The sequence below is a fragment of the Bufo gargarizans genome, chromosome 8 (assembly GCF_014858855.1).
Source record: "Bufo gargarizans isolate SCDJY-AF-19 chromosome 8, ASM1485885v1, whole genome shotgun sequence".
Lineage (NCBI taxonomy): Eukaryota > Metazoa > Chordata > Amphibia > Anura > Bufonidae > Bufo > Bufo gargarizans.
Genome location: NC_058087.1, coordinates 48,292,465 through 48,316,294, shown reverse-complemented (window position 1 = coordinate 48,316,294; position 23,830 = coordinate 48,292,465). Strand labels below are relative to the sequence as shown.

General features: G+C 46.9%; 1 protein-coding gene across 4 annotated transcripts in view; it reads right to left on the bottom strand.

Annotated features, from left to right (window-relative positions):
* DIP2A (disco interacting protein 2 homolog A) overlaps nt 1-23,830 on the bottom strand; it is a 105,132-nt gene that overhangs the window by 36,135 nt on the left and 45,167 nt on the right. For 3 of the 4 annotated variants that reach the window (XM_044304914.1, XM_044304915.1, XM_044304917.1), the window contains exons 2-9: nt 10,578-10,649; nt 6,692-6,811; nt 4,242-4,361; nt 3,762-4,004; nt 3,311-3,439; nt 3,105-3,224; nt 2,816-3,013; nt 1,276-1,367 (exon numbers count right to left, since the gene is read on the bottom strand). In XM_044304914.1, coding sequence (XP_044160849.1) covers nt 1,276-1,367; nt 2,816-3,013; nt 3,105-3,224; nt 3,311-3,439; nt 3,762-4,004; nt 4,242-4,361; nt 6,692-6,811; nt 10,578-10,649 — 1,094 coding nt within the window. The remainder of the gene's footprint in view (nt 1-1,275; nt 1,368-2,815; nt 3,014-3,104; nt 3,225-3,310; nt 3,440-3,761; nt 4,005-4,241; nt 4,362-6,691; nt 6,812-10,577; nt 10,650-23,830) is intronic. The other variant, XM_044304916.1, reaches the window with a different exon arrangement.

Genomic DNA, 23,830 nt, shown 5'->3' with positions numbered 1-23,830 from the left:
TGACCCTACACAGTCTGACAGTGTCTCCACTAATTGGATAATCTCAGACTGTGGAGGGAGCGAACCCAGATTTGTAACCCCAAATTGTCAATTTATTTAAAATAACTGAACAGCATAACGCATGAGTTATGAGAAAAAGATACTTTGTTATTTCATGAAGAATACAAAATAGAAATGCCACTAAAGATTGTCCTTAATGGAGATGGGGTCTGGCACATAGAGAGCTCCTTCAAACACCTCACCAGTCACATAACACAGAGGTGGGGATACCTCATTTCTATGTCAGGACCAAACAGGAGTCTTGTAGCGGGGCAGGGCACCTCTGGTACAGAAAGCGTATTATTAGATGTACTCACTTTCACATGCATAAATTTTTATTTTTTTTATCTGGCCAGACAACCCAATTTAATTACAAACTAAATTACAAAAGTTGCAATGCTCACAAATAGACCACAGGGAAATAAACTGGAGTCTTACAGGGACAAACTGTACAAATACAATCACATAGCACTGGCCATTACACACACACACACACACACACACGTCTTCCTTAAAGGGGTTGTCTCACTTCAGCAAATGGCATTTACCATGTAGAGAAAGTTAACACAAGGCACTTACTAATGTATTGTTGTTATCCATATTGCTTCCTTTGCTGGCTTGATTAAGTTTTCCATCACATTATACACTGCTCGTATCTATGGTTATGACCACCCTGCAATCCAGCAGCGGTGGTTGTGTTTGCACACCACAGAAAAAAGTGCTGGCCTCTCTGGTGGCCAAGACCATGGGAGCATGTATAGCTAGCCACACATGCTCAGCAGCTCGCTTCCCAGCCAGGTATGTATCTGCGCTGCAGGGGTGGCCACATCCTCTGGATACGAGCAGTGTATAATGTGATGGAAAAATTAATCAAGCCAGCAAAGGAGGCAATATGGACAATAACAATCAGTTAGAAAGTGCTTTGCTTCAACTTTGTCTACATGATAAATGCCATTTGCTGAAGTGAGACAACTCCTTTAAGGCAGAGAAAAAAAAAATACTAAAGACCAAAAGACTTTTCAGCGCTAGTCTGTTTGCCCTGAGGCCGCGGGCAGCACATGACTATGCGGGCAGATCACATGACACTACAGATCCCATGTAGTCAAATGCTCAGCCTCTCAAGCCAAATATCTTAAATACAATAGTTTCTCTTTATACTATGGCACCAATGTTATGGCCTGTAGTCTGACCTCCAGATATACTGTATACTTTTTTGAACCCTGAACATTTACTTACCCTGTCTCCCGGCTTAAGGAGAGACTCATTTTTGCTGGTCAGCTTATTTAATAGAGTATATGCTAGTTTAACACTCCGGCTCCACAATTTACCTAAATAAATCACAAAATGCATTATAAGAACACGTATGGTAAATTAAAAGGCATTAAAAAAGAGTTTGTCCAGGGTTAGAAAAACATGGCCGTTTCCTTTCAAAAAGAGCACCACATCTGTCCACAGGTCATGTGTGGTATTGCAGCTCAGCCCCATTCACTTCAATATAGCGAGACACAACTCATATCAAGGTGTGGTGCTGTTTCTGGATGAAAGCAGCCATGTTTTTCTCTAATCCAGGACAGCCCTGCAAGACCACAAGAGGTCTCTTATTCTGCAAGAGATAACAGCACCCTGAGCCACCACTAGAGAGGGCTCTGTACCATCACTGCATTAATAATGTGCAGATGGGTCCCTCTAGTGGCGACTCTAGGAAGCCAGATTTTTATCATGTAAAAAAGCATCCGTTAGCAGGATCTACCCTATTAGATCTGGCAAAATGCCTGGTAACACTGACCCTGCTGACTAAAGCTTCCTTTTTTACAGCAGATCTGTTGCTCCGTTACTCAGAAATCATAATTTTAATTTATATGCCAATGAGGGCTTACATGGACAGGCCCTTGTCACTCGGTATACCTTAGGTCTTCTACTCTGCAGCACTGGACACATCTCTCTCCACTTCATTGAAAGTCAGGTATCACCAGCAACATCTTGCCTAGCCCTGTCAATCAAGGAGGGAGTGTCCAGCACTGCTGAGCAGAGAAGCTAAGGTGCATCGAGTAGCTAGAGCCCGCCCTCAGTGCACTTAAGCCATCAATTGCATATTAAAGCAATGATTTCTCAGTAAGGGCGTGACCAATCAGCATGAGAAAGGTATGGCTTTTAATAAGCAGGGCCAGCCCTACCAGACATTATGCCTGGTTTAATAGGACTGATCCTGCTGACAGATGCTATAACTCTCGCACTATGTAGGAAGGATTGGCCTCTCTATGAGAAAAACTGAGCTCTGGCTACTATAAAGATGGTCAGACATGACACGCACTTTAAAGTGATCTGTCTTGATGACATTTCTTTTAACATGGCAAAGATATTCCTTTAAGTTTCTGATAGTAACATGGTTATTAAACATTTCCTCTTTGTTTCTAGATTATGCATTTCAAAAAGAGGACTTGTCACCTCCCCTGACACGTCTGTTTTAATAAATGGCTGTATTCTCCATAAAATAACAATTCTGGGTAATTTTTAAAAATAATTCTGGCTTGTTCGGTTCCTCTGTTATAGCTGAGTTATAAATCGACAACCGGGTATTACCATTGTAGAGGTCAATTTAGTTATACATTTCTAGTAGGAGTAACAGAAGAACCTACAGTGATGCTCCACAATTTTTTTTATTTTATGAGGAATACAAATGATTTACTTAGACAAGTCAAGAAAGGTGACCGATCCTTGTTAGATATTCCAACATATAAATGCTCGAAGAACTTTAATTTCTACGTTTCTAATTTACCGTATGTAAGTGAATACATTGCTTTGCCAGTAGTGTCCAAAGAGGTAAGACATGGGGCTTTCGGTTGTGTAGTCCCCCAGCGGTGAAGCGCTGTTAGCAATGAAGGAGGCCAGTTAGACACAACTCCCAGAGGTTCTCCTTTGAGAAGTGCCATTTCTGTTCCTTCGGGTTTTGGCTGGTTGGGGTCCGGCTGTTGAACTACAAAGTGTAAAAGTAGAGAAGACTTCATGAAGATGGCGTATGCATACAAGAACATTTAAAGGAAAAAATTACATTTTAACATTCTTACCCTCCAGGAGCTCCTCAAAATCATCCACAAAGAACTCTCTTAGTGGAGGACGCTTTGGCCTTTTTAAGGTATTGAGAAGCTGCTGGATTTTTGAAGAGACTCTGCTGTTTACTGGCACACCTATTGGAAAGGAACAGTCGTATTGGACTACAGGGCATATCTTGTACTGGTAAGTCTACTCAAAGCGTCTAATAATACTAACGCACCATCTGCTGTTTCTAAAATGCTGCTGTTGAACCCCCGTGGCACTCCACGCACAGATGCCACCTGTGGACGCTCATGATGAGAGTTTCCTAGGAGTCCAGTAGTCACGTCAGGTGGTGCAGATACACTCTCTGGTTATCAGGATGAAGAACATGACATATGGTTCTGATCACTGTCTGAAGGCACCCAATGATCACATACCCCTGTCTTGATCAGTGTCATGACACAATATTAATAAGAAAAAAACAAAAGTATTTTGACTATGTGGCTGTAACCGTATCAAATAACGAGATATTTTACCTCCAGCGTCACCAACCTTTATGTTGATATCATTACAGTGTGCCATGACATGTACCAACTGCTACGTTGGCAGTCTGCTGTTAGACTTTCTGGCCAATATTATGGTGCTACTAAGTTTCCGTGAGATCTGGCAGCACATGCCCTGATACTGACCTATCTGGGCATGTGCCATGAGGTCTGCCAGCATGGTGGCAGCTGCGATGACAGGGCAGCTGTTGGAGGCGGCAGGCTTGGCTCCTGGGTGTGATGAGGTGGAGGATGCTGAGGATGAGGTGGAGGAGCCCTGGGTTACTCTGCTAATCCAGGGCTCTACGTTCGAATGACCTTGAAGCGGGGTGGATGTGATGCGTCCCTGGCGAAGCAATGAGCCCTCATCCTCCGAAGCTGACGAGGTGTCTGTGTAAAATAACCATGGATACCTAAATATCAAAACGTCTTGTACAACGGCTAATACATTAAGGAGGAACTAAATCTAACATCCCATTTAGAATGGGAAGCCAAATGCACTGTATGAATGAGGCAAACAGAACATACCGTGACAAAACCAGTTATTGGGCAGGCATGGTGCAATGGATCAATTTTCCAGTCAGTGACGGTCTATATGTCAACTAGAAAGTATCAATTTATAGTTACCTGGAGGCGTGTAGGTCTCTACTGAAGGCTGGACAAGAGCAGAGCGACGTTTAGAAGGCATCGGCATTTTTCTCTCCTTGTATTTAGCCAAAGCTGCTTGCACGGCTTCTGTGTGAACGTCTGCACAAAACACAAAAGACTGGCTTATGAATGGACACAAGACACAATACAATGCTATATATTGTCTACTGGCTGCAATATGAGAAAAATGTATACTGCACAGTATACAGCTTTCGCACATCTCCACTTCTTAAGGAATGTGCCCCTCAGACCTTTTGGGTCCACCTCATTCATGGACTGGATATCTACTAGAAAACAATAAAAGAAAGCGGCACTAAAGCCATTTAAGTCAATCGGCGCCGGTTTCAGTTTTTTTGCGTCTTGATCCGGCCAGTTCAGTCTCCCGTGCGGCACACAAAAACCATGCTTGCAGCAGTTTTGTGTCCGGTATGGGAACGCAACAAACTGCAACAGAATGCATTCTGGTGCACTCCGTTACGGTTTGTTCAGTTTTGTCCCCATTGACAATGAATGGGGACAGAACTGAAGCGCTGAGCCGGATCTCAAAACCGGACAGCACAATGCAGGATGTGAAAGTAGCCCAATTCATTATTCCCATGTTCTTTGGTTTATAAATATATGAATCTTCAGATACTGTCTTAAAAGATGCCTGAGGAAGAGGCCTAAGCAGACTTGAAAGCTTTCAATTGTGTCATCTTTTCAGTTCGCCATTAAAAAGGTATCAACCACAGAGGAATCTCAATTTTTTTCTTAGCTTTTACTGTACATTTACTGTGTATTTTTTTGTAGTGACCCATGATATAAAGAAAGAAGTCAGTTGTGTTTTTCAATACATATACACATACATACACACACACACACACACACACACTGATGCACAGAGGTCCTACAAATGCCAAAAGGACACTCTTTGGGCTTCTATCAGGCAAATGGAACTTATATGGTAGATGTAGGCCTCAGACGCAGGGTGCACAGAACATCAGGGAGATTTATAAAAAAATGGTGTAACGTAGAACTGGCTTAGGGCTCATGCACACGACCGTATGCCCTCCGAGACATACGGTCTGTGAGAGGGCCATATGTCCTGGAGCAGCATACATCGTGCGCACAGCATCATAGGTTACTACGATGCTGTGCGCATCGGGCCGCCCGCAGTACTATTGTCCCGTACTCATATGATATTATGAGTGCAGGACAATAGCCCCGCGGGCAGCCGGATGCGCACAGCATCATAGTAACCTATCATTCTGTGCGCTCCCTTGCGCACAATGTATGCTGCTCCAGGACATATGGCCAGCTCACGGACCGTATGTCATACGGTCATGTGTATGAGCCCTAAGCCAGTTTTTCTTTACACCAGATTTGATAAATATCCCCCATAATGACTAAAAAATAGTGCATCTGTGGCAAGGGATAGATGCATGCAGTTACAGTAGTCTGTCGCTATAACAGATTCCTTTCAGTACATTTTGATTACTGTGTTAGTGACAGAATTTAGTATTTTACCTGTGTCATGCAAAAGTATTACCAAAAGAGAGGTGCAAAGTGATCATAGTAATCATTGTGCAGGTCCTCTAGACAATCCTAGGGTGATACTTTTTGCACTTTGCAATTACTGAGGGAAATCACATCAGCAAAATCTTTTTCTGCAACCAATACATATTAAACAGGTTGTTCAAGTGTTTAAGAGAGTTCTCTGGGCATTTCAGCTAATCCGTAGTTGGTATTAACATATGGAAGGAAGATTTTTTTTAGACAGTACCTACCTGTCCCTCACTCCACCGATGCCGCTGTCTCCACTGCATGCTCTTCCGACCAGGTCCCAACAGGATGTGACCACTTCTTTTCCAGTTCAGCTGCACAGTAGTAAATGCTACTAAACAGGAATGGTCGGGACCTAGGCGGAAGACCCTGCAGCCAGTGTCAGCATCGTTGGAGTTAGGGACAGGTAAGTACTATCTTCCTAGGCCAGTGAAGTCCCACTCGTCAGTCACATAGCCTAGGGACAGCTCAGTCCCATTCAAGTGAATGGCAATGAGCTGCAAAACCAAGCACAGCCGACATTCGATGTATGGTGCCGTTCTTGGTATGCTGTGAGGAGGCTGCAGATCGCCGCAGCCTCTTCATATAGTTTATCAGCAGTGGGTGCACTGATCACATTCTGATAATGTATTCTGAGGCTGTATTAAACACTTGGACAATCCATTTAAGGATACCCACTCTATATGTCGTGCAGAGGCATTACTTATATGTCAAGTGAAAAGTAGAATGAGTCATTTCGATGCCTTGGACTCTGGCAAGCACAATTTGCACTGGCAGCAGGAAAGACACGGGGGCCCATATCTCCTCTATCAAAAGGGTATGTCCATAACTGGTATGCACTCATTGGCATGCACAGGAACACATAGCCATCATGCAGAAGCACTAACCAGATCGAAATCGTTCATCCCTTGAGCTGGTAGACCGGGATCTCTGCTGTTTGTTTGCGGTGGTAGTAATTTGAGATGTGCCCAGAAGTTTGCCGTCTGTTTGTAGTGAAGGGTCTACTCCTAATAGAAAAGAAAAGTACATTTTCTACAGCTAAAATGTAGTGTCAGTTCTGAAAACTTAGAAACACGGGGAGGAAATTTATCAAGCCTAGCACACAAAATAGGACTCTGCAACTTTCTGGACTTATTTGCGCAAATTTTCCTTTTTAGATTTTGTCACCAATCATCCTGTTAAGATGATTTAAGCCAGATTTATCAACTGCAACTTTTTAAAAAGTAGCAAAAGTTGTCAGAAAGGGTTGGCTTAGAAAGTGGTGTTAGACCTAAAGGGGTTGCCTCACTGCAACAAATGGAATTTATTATGTAGAGAAAGTTAATACAAGGCACTTCCTAATGTACTGTGATTATCCATATTGCTCCCTTTGCTGGCTTGATTAATTTTTCCATTACATTATAGACTGCTCCATGGTTATGACCACCTTGCAATCTAGCACTGACGGTAATGTTTGCATGCTATAGGAAAAAGCACCAGACTATGTCCCGGCCACCAGAGAGGCCAGCGCTTTTTCCTATATTGTGCAAGCACGGCCACCGATGTTGGATTGCAGGGTGATCGTAACCATGGAAACGAGCAGTGTATAACATGATGGAAAAATTGATCTAAAGGTCGGATTAAAGGGGTTGTACAGTGCTACGATACTGATGACCTAACCTCATGATAGCTTATCATGGGAGTTATACCCCAGCCGATCAGATGTTTGAAGGGGTCATGGCGCTTGTTTAACTGCATGTCGTCTCCCATGTAGTAGCGGTGCATTTAAGTGAATGGGATGAGCAGACGTAATTACACAGCCGCTACAGGCTAGAAGGAGTGCATTTAAACAGTGGAGAGGATTCAGAGTTTGCATGAGCACGGCAAGCCCTTCAAACTGTTCATCAGCAGGGGCCCAGGAACTTGGACCCTCACTGATCTGATATGGATGACATCAATATCGTAGCACTGCAGAACTGCTTTACAGGTGTCATTTCACTGAAGGCCCAGAGAACCCCTTTAAAGATGCTCTGAATTTATCATTGGGTGACATTTGACCATTTTGGTGTCAATTATGGCAATGCAGACTCCTGCAAAACTGACTTAAAAAATTCCACATATGATAAATCTCCCCTATACTCCAAATCAATGACGTTCATTGTTGCGCTGCAAATCTATGTGTATTTCAGTAAACAGACATAACTATTTCAGATGTCTGTGCTGGCTCATATAGTTTTCCCATAGGTTTTTAAGACTTTGCAATTTTGATTACAAACTATCCCATACAAGGGCAAGTCAAAAAAGTATCAGCACTCTCCCTGCTTTCCAATATACTTTGTCCATCTGCCAACAAGCTTTTGTATTTCCCTTATTAAAAAATGTATTCGGCTGAGCTGAGAGCCACCATTGCACCGCTGTATTATTATTATTATTATTATTATTATTATTATGGATTATTGCAAGGGCAGAGCCAAGGCTGATTTGCAAATGATTTGCTCCATAATCCACTGTCAGTCATGGACGGGCATCTGGCTCCTTCTTCATGGCCGACACTTGTGCGACCTCCCTTAAACTACCCATTTATACACACTTCTTTACGACAAAACACTTTCTCCATTCTGTGCACAAAGCCATCAATAAATATATAGGCACCAGAAACACTGCACGCTGCTCTTTTTTCGTGCAAATCACAAGTGGGGCGGCCATTGTTTCTCGCACTGCAGTCACAAATGAACTGACGTAACACGTTCTAACCTGCGCAGCAGTGACTGGGGAGATTATGTTGAAAAATTATGTATTTTTATTTTCTGAAATTTGATTACAATAAATTTTACAGCCAGAGTGAGGGTGATTTGTGACCCACCCTTGTACATTTACCTGCTGACCCTAGAAAATGGACTCATTTGTTCCAAGAATTTAGAAAAACAAAACTAATGTCATCTGGCTGGGATCACAGAGATTTTGGCTCTAATCTACTAGGCCAGGGACCAGAGCTTAATAGAAAACACTAGGTCAGCAACTAAACCACCAGAACTGCCTGGAACACTGACCAGGAAACTGTAGACACATCCCAGAGTCACTGTAATCTATCTGACCAGCGAGCAGAAGGGAGGATACGCTCCCACTCTTGATAACACTATCTAAAAACACAGTAATGTTGATGTCATCACAAAGTGAAGTCTCATCCAATACAGACATGAATAGCGATAACTGAAATATAAATTTGATATTGATGGCCTATCCTCAGAATAAATCACTGATATCAGACTGGAAGGGATCCGACTCCAATCTGCTGTTCAAAGAGGTTGCGGTGTTCACTGAATGATTAGGCCTCTTCCTAGGGCAGTCATTTGGGCTAGGTGCAGCTCTGTCCTATTCAAGTCAATGGTGCTGAGCTGCAATACCAAACACAGCCACTATACAATGTACGGCGCTGTGCTTGATGAGCACAGCAGCTTCTTCAAATGGCTGATTGACTCCCGGCACCCCTGCCAATCTGATATTGACGCATACTGTTGAATGAATCAGGTTCGGACTGCTCTATCTGAACCCAATTCAAATCGTTTCAAAACTTTGTTTATAATAGGTCCTCTGTAATGCAGTAAAATGATGGGCTCTGTAGAGGTCTTCTTCTAGCCACAAGTAACGAGAGACTTGCTTAGTCTCGCGCCTTTGAGGTTACAGTTCGGTTCTGAGCATTCATTACCATTTCAAAACCCGACACATATCACTGCCTTAAAAGGGGTTGTCTCATCATAGACAATTGGGGCATATCGCAAGTATATATACCCCCATTGTCTTATAGGTGCAGGTCCCACCACTGGGACCCACACCTATCTCGGGAACGGAGCCCCGCAAGATGGTGGCTGGAGGACTCTGGCCCGGCCATCACCAAGCCGGCTCCCCATAGAAATGAATGGGAGCGCACCGCGCATAACCAGCCACTGCTCCCATTCACTTCCATGGGCTCGACGGAAATAGCTGAGCCAGCGCTCGGCTATTTTCGCGGGCCCCATAGAAAATGAATAGAGGACGGCTGCGCATGTGCCCTCCTTCGCTTTCGGGGGGGGGGGGGGGGGGGGGGGGGCGCTCTGTTATCTATATAGGTGCGGGCCCCAGCGGTGAGACGCATACCTATAAGAAAATAGGGGCATATCCTAGGAATATGCCCCCATTGTCTATAATGAGACAACCCCTTCAAAGAGGGCCTTTCACCTCTCCTGACATGCCCGTTTTAATAGCGTTATGCATTCCCTGTGTAATAACAATTCTGGAGCATCTTTTCTTAGCGCGATTGGTGAAAATAAACTTTTAAAGTCAAAAGTAGTTCATGGCACAACCCATTTAAAGGGTTTCTGTCATGAGAAATAACGTTATGTAGCTGACTGACTAGCGATGTGCTAATGTCAGCAGTACATAACAGTATGCTTTATAACTCCCTGCCGGCCGCCGTTCTCTTAAAATAAAGACTTTTAAAATATGCTAATGAGCCTCTAGGTGCACCTAGAGGCTCAGTCTATGCACGCTTTGGCACACCCAGCTCCAGTTGATTTTCGAGTTCTCCTCATAGTCCCGTAAATCCCACGCCTGCCCTGTCCCGTTTAGTATTCGGCGCAGGAGCCCGTCCTTCACTCATTGCGCCGAATACTAAACGGTGAATGAAGGTGAATGGTGTATAGGTGTGATATAAGCGGAGATAAGTAAAATACAATCATTTTCAAAATTGCTCAATAGTATAATGAGGATTTAAAAATCACATCTCTGGAATAAGACAGTAGACTATCAGTGTGTTACCTTGAATGAGTGGAATGTAGCGAGCCAGCAGTTTAGCTCTCTTCTTCTCATAACCTTTCTGGGTTATGTCTCCTGGAAAACATAAGAGAAAGGGCCAGGTAAAAGGTCACATTACATGAGAACAAAGGGTATTATTATTTTTTGGTGCGTAGACAAGGAATAACACTATGTCTGTCCATTATATGGTTTATATCCTACATTTTTCACGAGTTTTCCCCTCTGCAGGCTCCATCTCTAATTTCCCTGAGCCAGTGGGTATAGACTAGCTGCTATCAAGTCTCCCATACACAGCACAGGAGATCCTACTCCCCTATCTCTCTGTAACACACCCTCAGAAACAACAGCAGCATGGAGGAAATTATACAGCTGTACTGAGCAGTGCAATAGGCCCCTTGCAGACGAGCGTGAGCGGATTAGGTGCAGATGCGTTCAGTGAAAAATGCGCGATTTCGCAAACAAATACATTCAGTTTTGTTTGCTATCGCGTTCAGCTTTTATCGCACGGGTGCAATGCGATTTATTGCGTTTTGCATGAGGGTGATAAAAAACTGAATGTTTACAAACAACATCTCTTAGCAACCAACCGTGAAAAACGCATTACATCCGCACTTGCTTGCGGATGCAATACGTTTGTCACGCAGCCACATTTATTTCTATGGGGCCAGCGTTTCATGACAATCGCAGAATATAGAACATGCTGCGATTTTCACGCACCGCACAAGTAATACGTGAAAACCAACACTCATGTACACAGACCCATTTAAATGAAAGGGTCCGGAATCTGTGCGGGCTCCCCATAGAAATGCACCCGCGCAGAATACTCTTGTGTGAAAGGGGCCTTAGGGCGAGATAGTAAATTTACTAAAAGCTGCAACCTTGTTAGGCTACTTTCACACTAGCGTTTTTACTGCATCCGGCAGGGTTCAGCAAAAACGCTTCTGTAAGGCCCCTTTCACACGGGCGTCATTTTTTTTGCCCGGATAAGAGCCGGGTGCGTTGCGGGAAAATGCGCGATTTTTTCTGCGCAAGTGCAAAACATTGTCATGCGTTGCACTCGCGTGAGAAAAATCGCGCATGTTTAGTACCCAAACCCGAACTTCTTCATAGAAGTTCGGGCTTGGGATTGATGTTCTGAAGATTGTATTATTTTCCCTTATAACATGGTTATAAGCGAAAATAATAGCATTCTGAATACAGAATGCATAGTAAACCAGCGCTAGAGGGGTTAAAAAAAAATAAAAAAGGAGATTTTTGTATAACTTACCAGTTAAATCTCTTTCTCGCTCTTCCTTGGGGGACACAGACCTTGGGTATAGCTCAGCTCCCTAGGAGGCGTGACACTAAGTAAAACTGTTAAGCCCCTCCTCCATCAGCTATACCCTCAGCCTGGAGATAGAGGCTACCAGTTGCGTGTCCAAGTAGTGAAAGGATAACAACCAATAACGGAAACAACCAGCCAGCAACCCAACGGGGCGCCAGACCATAACCCTGTAACCAAACACAGAAGGGTGGGTGCTGTGTCCCCCAAGGAAGAGCGAGAAAGAGATTTAACTGGTAAGTTATACAAAAATCTCCTTTTCTCGCCCATTTTCCTTGGGGGACACAGACCTTGGGACGTTCAAGAGCAGTCCAAGAAGGGAGGGACCACAAACCCAAGGCGGAACACCACCAGAGCATCAGGAAACCGCTGCCTGCAAAACCAGGCGGCCCAACGCAGCATCCGCTGATGCATGCGTATGCACCCTATAGAACTTTGTGAAAGTGTGCAGAGAGGACCAAGTGGCTGCTTTGCACAACTGTTCAGCCGAGGCCCGATGCCTCTGCGCCCAGGAAGCTCCGACTGCTCTGGTGGAATGAGCAGTGACGCCAAAAGGCGGAGGTCTGCCCTTGGCTCGATAAGCCTCAGACACCGCCAGTTTAATGAAACGGGCAATAGCCACCTTGGAGACCGCCAACCCTTTGCGCGAACCCTCCGGAACCACAAACAGGGAGTCCGTGCGCCGAAAGGACCCGGTGACCTCCAAGTAAATCCTCAACGCCCTGACCACATCCAGACGGTGCAGTTCCCGTTCTCTGGGGTGGGAAGGAGAGGGACAGAGCGATGGAAGGACGATGTCCTCATTGATGTGAAAGGCGGAGACCACCTTTGGCAGGAAAGTCGGGACAGGCCGAAGCACAACCTTATCCTGGTGGAAGATCAGGAAAGGTTCGGAGCAAGAAAGAGCCGCTAACTCCGACACCCGTCGGAGAGACGTGACGGCCACAAGAAAGATGACCTTGCAGGACAGAAGGCGAAGGGAGACCTCCCGTAAAGGCTCGAAGGGGGCTGATTGGAGCGCCGAGAGCACCACATTCAGGTCCCAGGAAGGAACTGGAGGGTGGTACGGCGGAACAGAGTGAGCCACCCCTTGTAAAAAGGTCTTAATTGGCCCTAGAGGGGCCAGGGGACGCTGGAGAAGAATAGACAGCGCCGAAATCTGACCCTTCAGAGAACTGAGGCACAGCCCCAGGTCCAGACCCGACTGGAGGAAGGACAGGATTGTGGGAAGAGAAAACCGGAGAGGTGGGATGCTCCGGGACTCACAGAACCCCAGATAGGACCTCCAAACCCGATAGTAGATCCTAGAGGATACGGGCTTACGAGCCCGGATCATGGTGCGGACTACGTCCGCGGAGAAACCCCGTCGCGTTAAGACGGCGGTCTCAATAGCCACGCCGTCAAACGTAGCGAGCCTAAATGCTCGTGGAAGATCGGTCCCTGAGAGAGAAGGTCTTCCCTGGAGGGCAGTGGCCACGGTGCGTCTGCCAACAGCAACATTAGGTCGGCGTACCAAGACCGGCGGGGCCAATCCGGGGCGATTAGAATCGCGGGGACGCCCTCTGCCGCGATCCTCCGAAGAACCCGTGGCAGGAGGGGAAAAGGAGGAAAGACGTACAGAAGGGAGAATTCGCGCCACGGAAAGACGAGCGCGTCGGCGCCGTATGCCTTCGGGTCCCGTGCCCTGGCCAGGTATAGGGGGACCTTGTGGTTGAATTTGGAGGCCATGAGGTCCACGTCGGGGCGACCCCAGCGAAGACAAAGGGCTTCGAACACCTCTGGGTGCAGGGACCATTCTCCCGGGTCGATGGTGGACCGGCTGAGGAAATCCGCCGCCCAGTTGTCCACCCCCGGGATGTAAATCGCAGATAAGGCCGGCACGTGCGTCTCCGCCCAGAGGAGAATGAGGGTCACCTCTTGCATCGCTGCGAGTGCCTCCCTGATGGTTTATGTATGCCACAGCCGTGGCATTGTCCGATTGGATACGAACAGGGTGGCCCTCAGCAGATGGGTCCAGTGTCTGAGGGACAGAAGAATCGCCCTCAGTTCCAGAATATTGATTGGAAGTCTGGACTCCGATAGAGACCAAACGCCCTGGACGGACCGGGGAGGGAAAACCCCCCCCCACCCCCGTAAGCTGGCATCTGTGGTAATCACCAGCCAGTTCAGTGGAAGGAAGGACTTCCCCCTTAGAGGGATATGCAACCACCAGCCAAGGGAAGCTCGAGCCAGGGGAGGCAGAAGAAAGGTCCTGTCCAGACTCCTCAGTGATTTGTCCCAGGCCGACAGAATTGCCCTCTGAAAAGGTGCGGGATCGGAATTGTGCGAACGGCACCGCTTCGAAACAGGCAACCATCTTTCCCAACAACCGCATGCTGGATCTGAGGGAAGGGCGGTGATGACGGAGGAGACTGCGAACCGACCCGCGAAGGGCCAGACGCTTGTCCGACGGAAGGCGGACCTCCGCCAACTCTGTATCCAGGAGCATCCCCAGGAAGATCAGCCGTCTGGAGGGGGTAAGGGAAGATTTGGGGTGGTTGATAATCCAACCGAACCGCGTCAGGGTCTCCAGAGTGAGTTCCACCTGCGGGATGTCTGAGAGAAGGAGGGTGCCTTGACCAGGATGTCGTCCAAGTATGGGAGAAGAAAAACACTTCTTGAACGTAGAAGGGCCAAGACAGGGGCCAGGACCTTTGTGAACACTCGAGGAGCAGTCGCCAGACCAAAGGGAAGGGCGACGAATTGGAAGTGATCGTCCCCCACCGCAAAGCGCAGGAAGCGGTGATGACATGGAGCAACCGGAACGTGGAGGTATGCATCCTGAATGTCGATTGAGGCCATGAAATCCCCTCTTTCCAGGGAGGCCACTGCGGACCTGAGAGACTCCATCCGGAATCTCTGCAGTCGGAGAAAACGGTTCAGGCGTTTTAGGTCCAAGATCGGACGCACTGAGCCTTCCTTCTTGGGAACCACAAAGAGGTTCGAGTAGAACCCCCTGAACCTTTCCGTCGGAGGCACGGGGGCGACGACACCCTTGTCCATTAGAGAGTGAATGGCCGCGAAGAAGGCGGCCACTCGTACGGGATCTCGCGGAGGACGGGATCGGAAGAAACGGTCTGGCGGAATGGACGCAAATTCGATTTTGTATCCGCAAGATACAATCTCGAGCGCCCATGCGTCTGAGATGTGGGCCCGCCATACGTTCCTGAATAGGAGAAGGCGGCCCCCCACCCGGGTGGGTGGGGGCGCACCTTCAGGCAGAGGGCTGCTGGCCTGTGGGAGCCCGTGCAGGCTGGGACTTGCGCCAGGTAGGTTGCGTCCGAAAAAAAGGCTTCTTGCGTCTATCCTGGGCTGGGCCAGAGGAAGAAGAACTGGCCGCGGGTCTAGACCCGGTGGGCTTGCGAAAGGACCGAAAACGGGACGAACCAGCGCGACCACGGGGGGCGCCCATTGGCCTGGACTGGGGGAGGCGAGTACTCTTCCCACCCGTGGCCTCTGATATAAGTTCGTCCAGACGGGTTCCGAACAGGCGGGAACCCGTGAATGGTAGGCCGGCCAAAGAGCGTTTGGAAGCGGCGTCCGCCGCCCAAACCTTCAGCCAGAGTTCCCTCCTGACAGAAACTGCCAGGGCAGAGGAACGGGCAATGAGGGCACCCGCATCAAGGGAGGCCTCACAGACGAATTTTCCGGCCTGAACAATTAGTTGGGCTAAGGAACGGAGGTCCTGAACAGGGACGTCCGACCCCAACTCCCGTTCCAGTTGCAAACCCCATTCAGAGACCGCTTTGCCAACCCAGGCGGAGGCAAAGACCGGTCTAAGGGCCGAACCAGAGGCAGTAAATATGGCCTTGGAGAGGGATTCCGTACGACGGTCCTCAACAGACTGGAGGGAAGATCCGTCCTGTACAGGAATAGTAGTGCTTTTGGACAGGCGAGCCACGGGAGGATCAACCTTAGGCGGGGATGTCCACGTGGTCACAGAATCCGCTGGAAAGGGATAACAAATGTCCAGCTTTTTGGGTGTAATAAAGCGGACGTTAGGCCGAGTCCAAGCCTTGGATACCACAGAAGAAAAATCAGCGTGTATGGGAAAAACCTTGGAGGCCTGTTTGGGGCGGAGAAAGGACACGCCGGCCTGTTCAGAGCTGGGGGGGTCATCGTGTAGCTGAAAGGTATCACGGATGCTAGTGACAAGATGCCCCACCGCGGACGCCAATTTGGACGGAAGCTCTGAGTCCATGTCCACGTCCGAATCCGCCAGTTCTCCCTCAGAAAGCGTATCCCTTTGAGAGGATAGACTTGACTGAGCTCGCACGCATGGCGGAGAGAGCGAAGCATCTGGAGAAGATGTGCGCTCAACCCTTGAACGTTTCTGAGTATGCCGGGCCCTGGAAGATTCGCTGGGAGGCAGGGAACCAGTGGGGGCGGCAGAAACGGTAGTCCCAGCGGGTGCGACAGGGATTGTGGCAGCCTGCGGGAGAGGCGGTCTATCCACGAGACGGCCCACTACGTGTGTAAGGCTTTCCACCGCCTGAGACAGAGACCTAGCCCAGTCAGGGGGTTCAGAGGCACCGGGGGGCGCAGCGGGAAGCGGGCCCCGCACCGGGGCCTGACATGCAAGGCAATGCGGCTCAGATTGCCCACGCGGAAAAAGTTCCTTACAGGCGGTACAGGCATGGTACCAGGGTTTGGGGGCACCTGTGGGATCTGACATGCTGAAGTGTGGTTGTACTCTAATATAGAGACCACAAAGGGTTATAGCAGCTATGACCAGGAGGGTTAGGAGAGGGTTAACTGTCCTACCAGTGCCTCAGAAGAACGTCAGGAGATGGCCCAGATCAGCAGCAGCAGAGAAGCAGTGAACAGCAGTGAGCAGCAGAGAGCGCCCACAGAAGCCGAGCGATGTACACAGGAGGTTAGAGTCCCCCACCGTGTCCCAGCTTCCTGTCAGGAGTGAGGAAGCGCGGGAAACCTCAGCAGAAAGCGCGGGGAACAAGCTCCGCCCCCTCCAGCGCTTGAAATGTCTCCTGTGAAGGAGAACGTAGCTCCGCCCCCAAAATGACGCGCGGAAGCCCCGCCCCCTGCCGGGACCGCTAAGCCCCGCCCCCCGTTCTCGGCGGGAAGGGGGAGAGAGAGAAGAGAAAAATGGAGTCAGCCCCGATGAGGGGGAGGGGGGGGGGAGAAAGATAGCAGCGTGGGGGGGAAAAGCGTGGGGGTGCTGAGGATGCTGCTGTGCTGCATTGTCCTGCAGATGAGCGCTCAGAATGAGCGACCACGGGTGCCCCCCTTACCCAGAGGGGTAGATGCTGCAGATAGGGACGGAGTATGGGCTGGAATAGCCATCTCACCGTGCGACGTCTTCACCCTCAGTCCTTTCCAGCAGGGTCGCCCCTTCAGCCACTGGCACCGCAGTGGCAGGAAGCTGGAAGAGGGGCTTGGCGTGCGGGCGACCCCTTAGCTGGCGGGATGTAGGGGAGCCATTGCTGCCCAGATCCTCCTATTGCTTCTGTGGGGGAGGCAGCAGTGCAGATAAGTTGGCACTGGCGCAGCTCAACCCCGGGAGAGCAGAGAGGTCAAATGCGTCTCTGGTATCCCTAGGAAAAAATAAAATAACAAAATTAGAAGAAAAAGTAAAAATAACAAGGAGAAAACAGCCCTGCAGTAGCAGGGAGTGTCTTGCCTCCTTGGACACTAAGCTAAAACTGGTAGCCTCTATCTCCAGGCTGAGGGTATAGCTGATGGAGGAGGGGCTTAACAGTTTTACTTAGTGTCACGCCTCCTAGGGAGCTGAGCTATACCCAAGGTCTGTGTCCCCCAAGGAAAATGGGCGAGAAAATAATTTAACTCACCTTAGTCCACTTGCTCGCGAAGCCCGGCATCTCCTTCTGTCTCCGCTGCTGATGAACAGGACCTGGGGTGAGCTGCTCCATTAAATACAGGTTAAGGACCTTCGATGACGTCACTCCGGTCATCACATGGTACGTCACATGATCTTTTACCATGGTGATTCACCATGGTAAAAGATCATGTGATGACCGGAGTGACGTCATCGAAGGTCCTTAAGCTATATTTAATGGAGTAGCTCACCCCAGGTCCTGTTCATCAGCAGCGGAGACACAAGGAGATGCCGGCTTCGCGAGCAAGTGGACTAAGGTGAGTTAAATTATTTTTTTTTTTTTTTTTAACCCCTCTAGCGCTGGTTTACTATGCATTCTGTATTCAGAATGCTATTATTTTCCCTTATAACCATGTTATAAGGGAAAATAATAATGATCGGGTCTCCATCCCGATGGTCTCCCAGCAACCATGCGTGCAAATCGCACGGCATCCGTACTTGCTTGCGGATGCCATCCGATTTTCACACACCCCATTCATTTCTATGGGGCCTGCGTCACGTTGAAATCGGACAATATAGAGCATGCTGCGATTTCAACTGAACGCACAAGTGATGCGTTAAAAACATCGCTCATGTGCACAGCCCCATAGAAATGAATGGGTCAGGATTTAGTGCGGGTGCCATACGTTCGCCGCACGGATCGCACCCGCACGGAAAACTCGCCCGTGTGAAAGGGGCCTAAGGGTACTTTCACACTTGCGGCAGAGGATTCCGGCAGGCAGTTCCGTCTCCGGAACTGCCTGCCGGATCCGGCAATCCGGACGCATTTGTGAGACGGATACGGATGCGGATCCGTCCCACAAATGCATCCATTGCGTCCAGATTGCAGGATCCGGCAGGTAGTTCTGGCGACTGAACTGCCTGCGAGAATGTTCTGCCGCAAGTGTGAAAGTACCCTTCTTTCTGGTTGTCCGTTTCTGGTTGTCATCTGGAAAAACGGGTCTGGTATTTATTTTTTTCCTATTTTTAAAGGTCTGCGCATGCGCAGACTGCAAAACCGGATCCGTTTTGCTGGAACACTTGGGGCCGGCTCTGGCATTAATGCATTTCAAATGGAAAATAATGCCGGATCAGACATTCCGGCAAGTGTTCAGGATTTTTGGCTGGAGAGAAAACTGCAGCATGCTGCGGTATTTTCTCCGACCAAGGCCAAAAAAATGTAAGCGGGACTGAACTGATGCATTCTGAACAGATTGCTCTCCATTCAGAATGCATTAAGATAAAACTGATAAGTTTTTCGGTATTGAGCCCAGAGGACGGATCTTTATACCGGAAAACTAAAACGCTAGTGTGAAAGTAGCCTTAGAGGTCTGTGAAGTGAGCAGGTGGAAAGAGACAGAGGCACACACTCTCAAAGAGTAGCTTATAACCACATCCCGCGGCGAGCTGATCAGCCATCTCATCTCTCAACATGAATATCAGCAGCACAGGAGACAGTGGGATGAGAAGATGTGGCACATACTTGGAGAAAAAAGCATTTTTCACTAATGAAGTATATTACAAAGGTTTATGATATCCTGCTTGTTCTATTCATCTAAGGTCTGGTAAATATATCTACACACATACACACTATATACATATATAACCATATGGATAAAAAAAAAATATATATATATAAAAAATAAGGATGCATTAAATAAACCAACCAACCAAACCGTTCCCAGAGAACAAAACAGGCAATAATACATGACTGAGAGATGAGCAGACAATGTTGTGACAGATCAGATCCTTGATTACCCTAAACTAGAAAATCCCCACAATATGCTGTGCTTTGAGTTCCTATCAGCCAGCGAGACGGCAACTGTAGCTACAAGAAAAGTCAGACAGTCCCCGTGGGAGGCAAATTTAATGCACTGAAAATCTCTTTATTACAAGACAGCTTATCTCCCGAGACCCTGCATAAGGGCAAACCGGCAACATAAAACCCATAGTAAGCCCCATAATAGGATTCCACGACTGGGCCTCAAATGGAAGATAAGCAGCTGTCCCTGGACAAAGTCCTGTGGATATAAAGTACATGCTCAGAAGTTTACTGTAAGAAGTCCGCTGTGCCCGGATAAACACATGCCTGTCAGGCCGACAACCAATCTGCAACTTGCCAAATTAATTTCAAAATGCTAAAACAAGAAGATTAAGCCATACATTTTACCCTCCAGACTGGCGCACTCAGCAATGGGCACTTTACTGATCAGCACAGATAATTTTATTTTTTCCACATGAATAATTTACATTAATAGTTGGATAACCAATAATCTCTACAAAGATGGATCTGGGTGGAACAGAAGGCATTTAACCAAACTGTATTAAAAATACAGATTAGGCCAAGTTCACGCCACAGCATTCCGTTCTTCTGATCCATCAGAAGAAGAGAAAAAACAAAAACAAACAAAAAACGGATCCTATTGCATCAGTGGTCATCCGTTTGAACAATTTCTGTCTGAGATCCATTTTTTTTAGACGGAAAGAAATAGTCCTGCATGCAGTACTTTTTTTTCCCGTCTCGTCTAAAACGGATCTTGGACGGAAATTGTTCAAACAGATGACAACTGGTGCAACAGGATCCGTTTTTTTTTCTTCTTCTTCTTCTGATGGATCAGAAGAACGGAAAGCTAAACGGTGAACTCATCCTTATTTGTCAATGGTGTTGCCCCCACAATTTTTGGGACTACGGGACAATGTGAAAGGGCTATAAGGATAAGTTCACACAGCTTCAATATGCTGCATATTTCATTGTGAAAATCAGTGCAATACAAAGCAAAAACGCTGACTGTTTCTAAGCTGTTTCAAAGGGAATAAAGCAAACTTTTAGAAACATATGATATGCAGCTCTTTTCAAATATGTTTAGAAGTGGTATGTTACTTCTTTCAAGTGCATTTGACCTCTGTTTCCCAGTGAAGTCAATGGAAAAGGACTAATCTAGCTGGAGGTTTCTACTGCCAAAAACGTACTCTTCTCAGATCAGTACTGATCTGCCACTGGTTTTGCTCACATTTTTGTAGGCCTCATGCACACGACTATTTTTTTACGCCGCATCCGATCCACATTTTTTGTAGATCAGATGCGGTACCGGACCCATTCATTTAAAAAAAAATGCAGACAGCACACTGCTGTATGTCTCCATGCCCACCCCATAAAAAAATAAGACATGCCCAATTCTTGTCCTTTTTGTGGAATTTTGACAATGAGGCCTGCAGAAATTGCTGGATGTACACATTCCAGTCTGATTTTTGTTTCTTTGCAGCTCCAAACTGCCCATGTGCAGATGACGCCAGTCTACATCTGGAAGCGGAGGCACTGGCATTCTTGTATCATGGGCGCATGCACAGCCTCTGTGTGCAGGGGGGGAAAAAAGACACAGTAATGGATGGCACTGGAAGAAGAAAGCCTCATCCACTGTGTAGTTGCTCAGCTCCCGTTCCCTTGAATGACTGCTGTTTTCCCACGAGTTGCTTTCCGGTATTGCAGCTCAGTTTCATTGAAACAGATGGAATGGAAATGTAAAGTCACACACAACCTGTGGACAGCTGTGATGTGGCCCCTTAACCATAAAAAGGACCTCACAACATAACAGGTAAGATTTATTTTCTCCCCTTTGTCCAGGGAACCAGAATACAGGACCTGTAGGACCTGGGTCAGGCACCTAAACTTTAAATTGGGACACTTGGGGTGAAGAAAGACCAAGTCATCATCAGAAGTGCTGTTGGAATAATCTAGTCACGCACACGCAACACGGAGCTCTATAGGCCTCTATTACTCCCAGAGCAGCCTGAAATATGCAATTCCTTGGTCAACACAAGCACCTGGATGTACCGTATATAGTATTAACATTTCAAGCTGGTGAAGTACGGTATATGTGATGGAATGGGACAATGTAATCTAAAGTCACTCCTTAGGCGCGCTGACAATACCTAGGCCAGGTTCTTCTTATGGGGCAACAGTCAGCTCCTTAGGAGAGTAGCTAAGGCTACTTTCACACTAGAGTTTTTGCTGAATCCGGCAGGGCTCAGCAAAAACGCTTCCATTACTGATAATACAACCGTCTGCATCCATTATGAACGGACCCGGTTGTATTATCTTTAACATTGCCAAGACGGATCAGTCATGAACTCCACTGAAAGTGAATGGAGGACGGATCCTTTTTCTATTGCGGCAGAGAAAACGGATTCATCCCCACTGACTTGCATTGTGGGTAATGACGGATCCATTTTGCTCCGCATCCCAGGACGGAAAGCAAACTGCAGCATGCTGCGGTTTTCTCTCCGGTATGAGAATGGAACGGAATGCATTTTGGAGCATTCTGTTCTATTCAGCTACGTTTTGTCCTCATTGACAATGAATGGGGACAAAATGGAAGTGTTTTATTTCCGGTATTGAGACTGTATGATGGATCTCAATACGGGAAAATATTAACGCTAGTGTGAAAGTGGCCTTAGATGGAACATAAGACTATGGGCCAGACATACACACTTCTATATGCCCCGAATGTGATGAGAGCGCAGCCTCAGACATTGTGTAAAAACCATTAGCTGTCATTATGAAGACAAAAGGGGCAAAACCTGATAATTATCTCAATATTAGGGTTCATCCACAGATCTCCAAAACACACCGGCAATGTGCATTCCGCATTTTGCGGACGGCACATCGCCGGCACTATAATATTAAATGCCTAATCTTGTCCGCAATTGCGGACAATAACAGGACATGTTCTATTTTTTTCGGGAACGGAATTGCGGACCCGGAAGTGCAGGTCCGTACAGCACATCGTGTGGCCCCTATAGAAATGAATGGGTCTGCAATTCCGTTCCGCAAAATGCAGAACAAAATTGCGGACGTGTGAATGGAGCCTTATGCACAATCTAGGAAAATGTAAAGAATTCCATATTCGGATCTCTAGTAATGAAACAATGTGTTCTATTTAAAAATGTATTCTTTGGGATATTTATTACTGGAGAAATAATGTGAAATGCACATGATCCCTTTAAGGCTGATCGCTGCTGTCAGTCTACAGCAAAATGCTTCCAGGATTTAGGGTGTAGATCAGGGCTGTACAATAGGTGGACCTCAATGGTCTTCTTAATATCTGACCACTGAAAGGAGAACCCTTTGTAGGTTATCTCTGGACAATAGTGGTCATGGTAACGGTCAATGCATATTGATGGGAGGGGCCACAGGATCAGCTGATGGTGGTAAGTAAAGGGGGTGTGTAACGGGGGGCAGTGCCAGAGTCATTGCCAAGACTGAAGGAAGGAAAATTGTTAAAAAAATAAAAAAAATCTAAGTGTATAATATATGCATCATTATTATTGCTGTATTCTGTGTGTGTGTGTGTGTGTGTGTGTGTATATATATCTATATCTCACACACAATGTGTGTGTAAATTACCCTATAACGAAACATTATTTGTGGTAGTAATTAATACGATGGTTTCCATAATATATAAATTACATTAACTATATCAAGTATTCAGAAATCATTTATCCTATTATACAGAAAGGTCATCTTCCAAATCTAAATCTAAAACCTCTTAGATCTTGAATTTTCACCATCCCAAATTCTTATGTCCTGAAGACTTGTTTCTCCATTTATCATGTGCTGATCCTATGGCCGATATACAGAATCTTTTGTCTATGTAGTTCAGTACATGATCAACCAAAGACTGACACAACAAAGAATCACAAAACACAATCATGGGACATACTACAGAAAATAAATCCCTGTAATACACAACAGTCCCCCGCAATCTAATTAGCAGTATGCCCTATGATAGAAAGCCAATCACATTAAGCTAATGCATTAGTGGCAATTAATTTCTTAACTCCAATTTGGTCAGTTACGGATATGGCTGCACAAGGAGTGTCAAGGCAATAGCTGGCAGCGGGTAAGCTATAAACCATGTGAATCAGGTCATGCTTGGTTTCGATGTCTAGAAAATGATGTAACCGTTGCATTGACGAGGATAAACGCCCCCGACTTAAGGAGGCCTGCTCCAGCTTGTGCGACTGTCATCTACAGCAGATTATAGCTTCTCTAGTCCACGT